The 11462-nt window shown below is 40.7% G+C and overlaps 1 protein-coding gene and 1 pseudogene across 1 annotated transcript; one reads left to right on the top strand and one right to left on the bottom strand.

The window, feature by feature from the left end:
• LOC110774101 (protein ACCELERATED CELL DEATH 6-like) lies at positions 1–1863 on the bottom strand. The gene is made up of 3 exons (XM_088252363.1): positions 1249–1863; positions 706–969; positions 1–615 (listed from the first exon to the last, which is right to left on the bottom strand). The coding sequence occupies exons 1-3, from the start codon at positions 1861–1863 to the stop codon at positions 1–3; spliced, it is 1494 nt and encodes a 497-aa protein (XP_088108489.1).
• A 3844-nt stretch (positions 1864–5707) lies between these two features.
• LOC148295042 (uncharacterized) lies at positions 5708–8188 on the top strand (annotated as a pseudogene).
• Positions 8189–11462: the final 3274 nt, after the last annotated feature.

Below are 11462 nucleotides of genomic sequence, written 5' to 3'. Positions count from 1 at the left end.
TCATTGCTTGTTCTTAATTTTGCAACTGAGCTTATAGAGATGAGAAATCAAGAATTTGCAGGCTTCAGGTAGTGAAAGCGTTTTCACCAGTTGGGAGAGAAACAAGAAGGTACTAACATGAAAAGCAGTTCCGACTATGAGTTCCAAGGTTTTGGCAAATTGCTGATGGGCCATGACAGCCTTAATCCCTGTTTCGAATGCTATTGCAGTGGATTGTAGAGCAATATATGTAAGAGCTGCAGCACTTGTGAAATAGTAAACATAAGAGGACTTGTTGCTGTTGACAGCTCCCCAGAACAGAAGGCAAGATGCAATTATTGAGCAAGTCATGGCAATGCTGTCTGTGATGATGAACCACTTGAAATCATTATTTGACTGCAGAAGCGCCTGCCCTTGGTCTGGTCCTACATCATTGTTGTAGCCTCCAGGCATTGTGAAGGCAGCTGCAAATGTTACGGTTGTGATAAGAGTTGTAACCATCATAAGGGTCTGACCCATTTGCATGTAAGTTTGCACTGCATTGGCTTCTTCTTGTTCTGCTCTTGGGGAAATCTTGATGTTGTCTAAACATGAATCTCGGGTACCAAGACGTCCCCAAATGTCTGGGATAATGGTCTGCAATTTCTACCAGATGAACAGTTGTAGTTTGTTAAGAATTATAACCAATTATACACAAAGGATATTAATTATGTAGTTATCACTCACCCTGGGAGATGTAATCCTGGACTCTTTAATTGACCTATCAATGTCAAATGCTGCTTGACCACATTTGTTCTTGGAACTTTGATGCACTCTTCCATCCCACATCAAGTAATACACAATCCAGGTTTTTCTTTCCATGGTGGCGAGATGCAAAGGCGTGTTTCCATTGACATCAGGCTGATTTATGAGGCACTCCAGTTCTGATGTTTCTAGTATATACCTGGCCACATTTGCCTGGCCACCAACGATGGCCATGTGAAGAGCATTCTGACAAAAATTAAGTCTCAGTTTAAATAAGAAAATACAGAAGTTGTGAAACTAATATGACCCTATGTGCAATATATATATATATAGGGGGCAGATCGGCTCCACATATATATGCATTTGTGTGTTTGTGTGACTGGAATTTTATTGAAACTTCAAATACCAAACGCATCTATCTGAAGTTAAAGTCCATAAAGAATTGCAAGGAGTTGGATATTATAATAGTTGGTGAAAGTGTGTGCAAAGTGAAAGCATCCATTGCTAAAAAAGTTAGAACAGAACTGGGCCAAAGTATGACGTACCAAAATGCTTCTCGATAGCAGCAGCATGCAAAGCTGTTTGGCCATCTGACCCGCCATGAGCTGATGATGCAGTTGATTTTAAAATCTGATTCAGAATCTCAAACATTCCTCCTCTTGCAGCCAGATACAATGGAGACTCGCCCGCATCATTTTCAACAGTCGCCAATTTAGGGTCCATTGTAAGCAAGAACTCAACCAATTTAATGTGACCATTCCTCACAGCTTCATGTAAAACTGTGTTGCTCCCCCCATTTCCCATTCTCAGTGTCTCAAACATGCCGTTATTCTCATTCCTGAAGTCTGTCTGTGACATGGAATGAATTTCTCTGACCAGATCATTGAAGATAGAGAAGCAACCAACCCTTGCAGGCACATTTAAGGGAGTATCTCCATCTAAGTTTTGCTGTGTGAGAAGGGACCTGCATCTGCTATAAATCTCAGCCACAACCTTCTTGTGTCCAAATTGCCCGGCGATATGGAGGGCTGTGTTTTCTCGGGGTTTAAGTTGATATAGTAGGCTTGGATTGTCATTAAGAAGTTGTTTGAGGAAGCAAATGTCCCCTGACGTTTCAGATTTGTAAAGCCTTGGGTCCATGGGATGTTGGTGTTGAGCAACTAGTACATAGTTTATGGATGGCTTTATTCAAGGCCTTGTGATTTTAAGTAGCAGTTGTGAAAGGATATATAAACTCATCACCCCATCTTAGTCTTGCTGTTGACAATCAACAGTTTGAAATGGTTCATTGATTTCTACTTTCTTGCCTTGTTTGAAAATGGTGATGCAATTTTCGGGACACATGGAGGAACGAAATCTGCAGTAAAAGTCAAGCCGAACTGACCAACATATAAACTACAGCAGAACATCACAATCCAATTTGAAAATATACATAACTTCTGTTGGGACGAGTTTTCACTGAGGCAGGCACAACTCAAAGTCTTTCGTGAGGTCTACATGAAGCTTTTCAAGAGGTTTATGCCCATTTCATTCTCTAATCTGTCATGTGGTTGATCAATTCAACGCCAGTCATTCTAAAACTATGAAATTGGTCATAAGTATAACTAACTGGTGTAATGTAAGATAGCAACATGAGTATTTAAACACCAATTGGTTTCTTTAGAAGCCAGAAGCAGAAAGCAATCACTATAATATGCTGGGAGAGAGGTAGAAGTCAAAGCCCTGTATGATTTTCTTCTGCAATGTGAGAAGCATGAACTAAAATAATGTGCAGGTAGAAAAGACTTTGCTCCTTTGGAAGAGGTCAATCTTGCTAAGCTATATAAATAATATACCTTTTCTAGGTGACTATGTAATCTCTGACCCATAATCATTAGATCACATAACATAAGGCCTCATTCCTCTAGAATTAGAATTCTCTCTAGTCAATCAGAAAGTTGTTCGGTGTTTTTTCCCCTCATGCTCGAGCAATTTTTGGGTGGTATTTCCTTGTGTCGTAATTTTACCAATAATATAACACGTATGCTTGTTGAGGAGTGCTAAAGCTCTAATTAGTTAGTAAGTTTTTTTTTTTTTTTTTGAAAGAGAAGAATTTCATTGAACTTGCATCAACACTTACAGTAGAATCAATTGGCAAAACAGAGGGCTAAGAGTGGCCTCATTAAAACCTTGCCATATAAAACCCCCAAAGGAGGAAAATCCAGTCAAGGAAAAAGAGTACCACAGCACCTCCAAATAAACAACAGAGGAAACCATTAAAAACACTGTTAAGTCTGCATCCTATCGCTCTCTAGCACCTGCTCCAGCCAAGGGGGGGCAATATCTTCCCAAAAAAACAGCAGACCTTTCTTCAATCCAAACTGGGCCAGTGCATGTGCAGCCCCATTGCCATCGCGAGGTTGAAACACCACATCAACCACCCCATGATCTGCCATTAATCATCTAATATCCTCCACCACATTACCCAAATTACTCCGCCATTCCAAAGCTCCCTTGAGCATCGCCACTGCTTCTTTGGAGTCAGTTGCAAGCACAAACTGAGTATAGCCTTTAAACCCCATCATCAATAACCCTTCCCTCAATGCCACCAACTCAATGCCTAATACATTCAGCCCAAGTGGACCAAAGGTAGCAAACCCACATATGAATCTCCCTGCATTATCTCTACAACAGCCCACAAACCTCTCATTTCTCCTTCACGGTCCAAAGCACTATCACAATTAAGAATAATGGTATGCAGAGGCAGTCGATCCCATTTGATTTGCCGAGACACCCCAGACAGCTGGGGCCGCGCCAAACAAAATTTGTAACTTCCATATGGCTCACAAAATCGTTCACTTTTTAGGTCATCATTTGAAACTGTTAAACCACACGCACTCATCTAGGAAGAAGAATCTGAAACGGATTCTTCTCAATCACAATAGTTGACTTCCTCTCCAAATATTTTGTATTTACTGCCATTCAAGGCTTTTACCGTTTATATCTTTATTGTGCAATTATAAATATTGTAATATTTACACAAAGGAATACAATCAGAATTCAAACTTCTACATGGTATCAGCCTAAACGATCCCTTTTTCTCTTCCAAGCGATAGCCTCTTCCCTCTCTCTCTCTCTCTCTCTTCAGCCGAACCCTCATGGCCTCTCTATCTTCCTCCTCCTCCCTTCCTGGTCCCCACTCCTCCCATTTCATCAAGCTCATCGACACCAACTACCTCCTCTGGCTTCAACAAATCAAACCTTTTCTCATTGGTCACGGCTTGTGGAAATATGTTGATGGCTCCTCTCCTCAACCTTCTCCCTTTCTGCCTCTACCTGCATCCTCTCCTACCCAAGAATCTGCTCCTCCTCAACCTAATCCTGCCTACGAAACATGGTTTCAACAAGACCAACTCATTGTCAGTTACCTCACCAGCACTCTATCTGAATCAGTGTTGTCTCTCACCATTGGTTGTGACTCCTCAAAAACAATTTGGGACTGCTTACAACGCCACTTCTCTCAGACTTCGGTGGCCAGCGAATCCATCCTCCGTTTTCAACTCATGGACCTGCAAAAAGGAACACAAACTGTGGACCAATACCTTCGTCAAGCCAAATCTATTGCGGACTCTCTTGCTGCCATCAATGAGCCCGTCTCCAATAAGGATCTTGTCACTGGCGTTCTTCGTGGCTTGGGTCCTGATTACAAAATGCTGGTAACTACTCTTTTAAATTTTCCCCCTCTTCCTGATTTTGCTGACCTGCATGCTCGATTGCTCTCATATGAAGCTCAGACTCCTCGCACCGATCCTGTTCACACCAGCCAATCCACGGCTCTCATGGCCACTCAGTCTCAACCATTTTTCTCTCACCGTGGTGGCTCTTCTAATCATGGCACTGGACGTGGCCGCAACGGTGGTCGTGGCGGTCGCGGCGATGGAGGTCGGGGTTGGAACTCACAGCAGCATCAGTTCCAACTGTGGTCTTCCAATGGCTCCTCTAGCCCCTATCGTGATTGGCAGCAGCCGTCCAATCCCGCCTGGGCCACTAACTGGCAGCAGCAATCCCAGTCCCCTCCCTCATGGCCCACTGTCAACAGCACCCGGTCCCAGGCACCTGGCCTTCTTGGGACCCCATGGTGCCCCACATGCAACACTGCTCAACACACTCACGCAACATGTCCCCATCGCTTCCGTGGCCCTGAAACTTTTCCTCCATTTGGGGGTGCACAATTTCTCCAACCTCCTGAAAATACCTGGAATCTCGACACCGAAGCAACCCATCATATGACTAGTAATGCCACCAACCTTCAGAACCCCCAATCCTACATGGGTAATGACTCCATTTATTTAGGTAACGGTGATTCTCTACCTATTTCATCCACCGGTACTCTTCCTATTTCTTTAGGCTCTTCTGCATATTCTCTTCGTAATGTTTATCATGTTCCTTCCCTCCATACAGTGGCGGACCTGTGCAGGCGCAAGGAGGCGCGCCCGCACCTCCGGTCGCTGGAAATCGCCATTACAGGTGCTGGAGTTGCACCTCTGCTGCAGACCAGCGACGCACAACAGGTGTTTGATGAAATGCGCAAAAGACTTGGGCGCTGCGCAGCGCGCGCGCGCTCCTTTTTTTTTAACGAAGCCTGGCCAAAACGACGTCGTTTTGGACCAGGCTGTTTTAAAACACGCTGCTTGTTTTTTTTTTAAAAAAAAAACCTGGCCAAAACGACGTCGTTTTGGACCAGGGTTTTTTAATTTAATAAAAATACCGAAAACTAAGCTGTGCGTGGGCTTTTTGTGGGATTTTTCAAATGGGCTTCTATTTCCTTAGTTAAATGGGATTTAATTGGGAGTTCTCTTTATTCAATTGGGTTTTGGGAATTCCTTAATTAAGTAGAATTGGGAATTCTCTTTATAAAAGACCAATTTAACATAACCCAATTTCATCAAAGTGTGTGTGCATCACAATAATTTTTTTTTTCTTATTTAGCTCTCTCTATACAGTTATGGAACGATACTTTCAGAGAAAGAGTTCAAATCCTCCTTCAAATAATCCAGCTAGTTCCAATCCTTCTTCAAATAATCCTGCTAGTTCAAATCAACCTTCAAATAATCCGGCTAGTTCCAACCCTCCTTCAAATAATCCGCCTACTTCACATCCTCCCTTGAATAATTCGGGTAGTCCAAAACGATCAGAGGTTACTGAGTTGGATGAAATATTGGCTACTCTTCCTGCAGACCCTGGACTTAGACCTCCAATGACTTATTATAATCCCAATTTTCGAGAACAAATCCGAAGAGCCTATCTACAAAGGGGTCCTTGTCAGCCTAAAAGCCAAAATGACATGCCTCAAACACTCATGGGTCCTTGTAATCGACGTTTTCTTGTGAATTGGTTTGATTCATTTGTTTGGTTGGAGTATAGTAAAGAGAAAGATGCTGCATTTTGTCTTCATTGTTATCTTTTTAAATGCGTCTTTGATAAACAAGGAAAGGCTGGAAGTGATGTCTTCACTGAGAAAGGGTTTAAAAATTGGAGGAAGGGACCCGAGAATTTTAGGGACCATGTTGGACAAGTTGGAAGTCTTCACAATAAAGCTACACAACATTGTACAGATTTAATGAATCAGAAGCAACACGTTGAAACCATTGTGATCAAGCAGACAGACCAAGCTCGTATTAATTATCGCATTCTATTAACTGCCGCACTTGATTGCACTAGATATTTATTACGACAACGTCTCCCTTTTCGTGGTCATGATGAAAGCGAAACATCTAGCAATAAGGGTAATTATGTTGAGCTTTTGCAATTTCTTGCCGATCATGATGAGAAAGTTCGTGCCGTTGTGTTTGAGAACGCTCCAAAGAATCTCAAGTATATTGCTCCTAAAATTCAAAAAGAGCTTGTCAATTCTTGTGCCGCTGAAACCATTGATGCAATTATTAGTGATATGGACGATGCATTCTTTTCTATATTGGTAGATGAATCACATGATGTTTCAATAAGAGAGCAAATGGCAGTGGTGTTGCGTTATGTGAACAAAAAAGGGCAAGTAATTGAAAGGTTTGTGGGTGTCCAATATGTCTCTGATACGACTAGTAGCAAATTGAAAGAAGCAATTGAGCAGTTGATTTCTTCAACAAATTTGAGTATGTCCAGGCTACGAGGACAGGGGTATGATGGTGCTAGTAATATGAGAGGTGAGCTCAATGGTCTTAAAACACAGATTTTGAGAGAATATCCTCAAGCATATTATGTCCATTGTTTTGCACATCAACTACAACTAGCTCTTGTAGCCGTGGCAAAGGGAAATGAAAACATTGCTACTTTCTTCACAACAGCTAGTAGTGTCGTTAATATTATTGGAGCATCGTGTAAGCGTCGTGATGCACTTAGAGAGCAACAACAAAAAGATATTATGAAAGCTCTTGAAATTGATGATCTTGAAACGGGGCAAGGGTTAAATCAAGAGACTACTCTCAAACGCCCTTGTGATACACGTTGGAACTCACATTATGATACTTTACTTAGTATTAATACTATGTTTCATCCCGTGGTGAAGGTGCTTGAATGGATTGTTGATGATGTCAACCAAGATAATTTAGGTGAAGCAAATAGGTTGTTAAAAGAAATACAAACTTTTGACTTTGTGTTTCACCTATATTTGATGAGATTTATATTGGGAGTCACAAATGATTTGTCAAAGGCATTACAAAAGAAAGATCAAGATATTGTGAATGCGATGATGTTGGTCCAAAGATGTAAGCAAAAGCTACAATCCGTGAGGGATGATGACTTTAATAATTTGCTTGGCGAAGTATCAAGATTTTGTGGCAACAATGATATTGACGTTCCTAACATGGATGATTTATTTGTACCACAAGGGAGATCACGACGTAAAGCTCAGAAAATCACAAACCGCCATTATTATCGCGTGGACCTATTTCTTACTATCATTGATAAGCAACTAGTGGAATTGAATAATCGCTTTACATAGGTAAATACTGAATTGCTCATTTGTATGGCATGTTTGAGTCCGGCTTATAATTTTGCAGCTTTTGACAAACAAAAAATACTTCGTTTTGCTAAATTTTACCCACAAGAATTTAATGACCGAGACCTCATGAAGCTTGAAGATCAACTTGGGCTTTATATTGTTGATATGCAGAGCAGCACAGAGTTTTCATCATTGAACGGAATTACTGATCTGGCCGAAAAATTGGTGAATACAGGAAAGAGTAGAATATAGAACTATGTGTATTTACTTGTTACATTGGCTTTAGTTTTACCTGTTGCAACTGCTTCGGTTGAGAGAGCTTTTTCAGCTATGAATATTGTGAAAACACCATTGCGTAACAAAATGGGGAATCAATGGTTGAGTGATAGCTTGGTTGTTTACATTGAGAAAGATGTTTTTTCTTGTATTAGTAATGAAAATATAATGCGACGTTTTCATGATATGATACCTCGTCGGCAACAATTGTAGGTTAATTGTAATGTTATTTTTTTAATTAATTATGAATAACATTAGTATTGTTTAAATGATAAGGATGTTTCGTTTTTTTTTTTTTTTTTTTTTGAGCTCTTAGTTTTTAAAAATTGCACCTCCGCTGAAAAATTCATGGGTCTGCCGCTGCCTCCATACTAATCTTCTTTCCATAGCTTGCTTTACTCGTGATAATTCTGTCTCCTTTGTATTTAATCCCAATTCTTTTCAAATTTATGACTTACAAACTGGTATTCTTCTTTTTCAGGGCCCATGTAAAGATGGTCTCTATCCTATCTCATTTCCATCCGCCTCCCCCGTCAAGCATGCCTTCGCTTCCATTAATTCCACTGCTTGGCATCGTCGTCTTGGTCATCCATCTTCCGCTGTTTTGTCTCGTCTTTCTTCTTCATTAGGTTTCAAATTAAATAAGGAATTTTGTAAGACTTGTGCCCTTGGCAAATCTACTCAATTACCATTCTCTACTAATGAAATTCATGCCCACTCCTCTTTTTTAATTATTCACTCTGATGTTTGGATGTCCCCTGTTCCTTCTACAACAGGTTTTCGGTATTATGTCTTATTTACTGATGAATATTCGCGGTGATCGGTTCATAATTGTATATCATTTTGTACCCTTCTAGCTTATGATTTGGTTATGTTTTTGAGTTAAACTTGTGCTTTTAATCTTTTTTGTGTTTATCTTTCAGTTTATTGAGCTTTAGGTAACAATGATGGCTTTGGATAGGAAATGATGCAATCCATGCATTTTAAGGCCTGATTTGGGTGAATGGAAGAAGAGCTTAAAGACAAACTAATTTTGGCTACAAACCCTTGCCAGCCCAGTTTCGTAGGTCAACTTCTTGGCCTTGGATCAGCATGCTCTGGGGCTCGGATGAGATGAAGATCTTCATACAAGTTGTTCCAATGGGTGTGTACTATGACATATCCAAATTTCAGCCCAATTTAACATATCTGGAGTCCTTAGCCCGTCCAACACTGAACCCTGCTCAGGAGGATTTGCAGCTGCCAGCTTTTAGCCATGTGCCTCCTTTTAGCCATAACTGACTTTGTACCCAACATAATAAGTGAAGTAGGGAGGCTTTGTACCCAACATAATAAGTGAAGTAGGGAGGCATTCCAGCTATGAAAGTCTAAAGGAGCAAGTTGGTACATGCTGGAGCTATTAAAGAGAAGCATGTGCATGCATGTGAAGCAAAAAGAATGAAATGAAATGAAATGAAGTCAATTCCAGTCTCTGTTCGGCAGCCAACTTGCAAGGCCCAAAACGCAAACTTCTACTGCTCCGATGGGAATACTTTCTTCATAGAAGTTGTTTCAATGGGTGTCTACTATAACATATCCAAATTTGAGCCCCATTGGATACGTTTTGAAACCTCTGGCCTTTCTACACCAAGTCTGGTTCAGAAGAATCATTTCTTTTCAGCAACCAAAAGAAAACCACATGGGTTGGCAGCAAAAGGCAGCCACAATTGAACACCTTTGAAAACCCATGTAAAGAAAGCTTCAAGAGCAGCAAAAGAAGTATGAGATGGAATTGATTCCAACCACACTAACATAGACAAGATGAAGTGAGAGTTATGGATTGTATTAAAAGAGGAATTGTGGTGTTGGAATTCATCATGATGTTCCTCCCTCTTAGCCCTATAAATAGAGAAGTCTTCAAGCTTCAAAACACACCCCAAGGGGGGGAGCTCTCAAACACTTCTCTAGAGCTCCCCTCCCTTCTCTCCCTCAAATTCTCTTAGTTTCCTTTCAAGTTGTCAATTGTTGTAACAAAATGATTTTACTAAATTTTCCTTCAAGTTTTCAAGTTCTACTTTAATTTTATTTGTAATGTACATTCTTTCTTAAGTATTCAAGTTTAATTAGTTTCCAAGTTTCAATTATGGTTTTTGTTCTTATTCATTATGCTTATAAGTTAATATGCTAGTTTGAATGATTGATCACCATTTAGGCTTGCATGTTAGCTATCTTGGTTTGAATTAAGAGTAGACACCATGCTTTAATTCGAATTGAACTATGGATAGGAAGAGTATGTATGGACATTCGACAACAGGGATTAGATACATACTTGGTTGTTTAAAATGTTCTTCTATGCTTAATGGGTTCCTAATGCTTAATTTTAGGTTAGACAACAAATGATCAAATTAGTGAATTAGGAACACAAGGTTATGACCAAACACCATGGCTTAATCATACTTTAGCTAGAATCAATCCGTTAATCTAATTGAACTTGGGAACTTATCTACTTGAGTTATTTCTTTTTTTTCTTGTTTTATTTATTTTCTTTTTCATTTCTATTTTGTGTAGGGGAAACAAATTGGATCATTCAATCACCAATCCTCGTGGGATCGACCTCGCACTTACATATGCTATACTACCAAACGGCTCGTGCACTTGCGAGTATCACAAGTTGAGGATGCAGCTGAATCCATTTTGGTGCAGCTGAATCGACGCAACACGCGGTATACATGGATTTATCCCATGTGTCGCAAAAGTTAGGTCTTTCACCATTTTCAAACTCTAGTTTCCATGATACATAACATCTTCAATTCCTCCATCAAATTTCTTCAAAGTGACAATGGCACAGAATATGTCAACAACTCTTTCACTCACTACTGTCACAAATTAGGCATTCAACAACGATTCTCATGTCCCCACACCCCATAACAAAATGGACTTGCTGAACGTAAACACCGCCATATTGCCACAATAATTCGAACCCTCCTCACTACATCCCATGCCCCTCACACACTTTGGGTTGACATGGCACTCACTGCTGTCCACCTCATCAATCTCTTACCCACCCCAATCCTATCCTGGCAAACCCCATACACCAAACTCTTTAACCAACCTCCTGTCTATTCTCATCTTAGGATTTTTGGCTGTTCTTGTTACCCACATCTAGGTGCTTACACAGAAAACAAACTCTTCAACCGTTCCATTGAATGTGTGTTCCTTGGCTACAGTACTCAACATAAAGGCTATCGCTGCCTCGATCCCTCCACTGGTCGTGTATATACCTCTCGACATGTTTTATTTAACGAAACAAGTTTTCCTTTTCAGCATTTGCAGGTCTCATCCTTCCCGGAGTATACTGACATAAATTTTCATCCTGTGGTCTCTGCCTCTTCTTCTCCAGCACATGCGGCCACTCCAAGACCACCTCCACTTGTGCACATACCACCGACGCCCACACAGGACGTGGCCACTTCCAGCACCACCATCATTCCACAAGCTTCCGACACCT

Source organism: Prunus avium, chromosome 4 (genome assembly GCF_965620075.1).
Source record: "Prunus avium chromosome 4, drPruAviu1.hap1.1, whole genome shotgun sequence".
In the NCBI taxonomy this organism is placed as follows: domain Eukaryota; kingdom Viridiplantae; phylum Streptophyta; class Magnoliopsida; order Rosales; family Rosaceae; genus Prunus; species Prunus avium.
The sequence above is the reverse complement of the archived record's forward strand: the minus strand, read 5'-3'. Positions and strand labels throughout refer to the sequence as shown.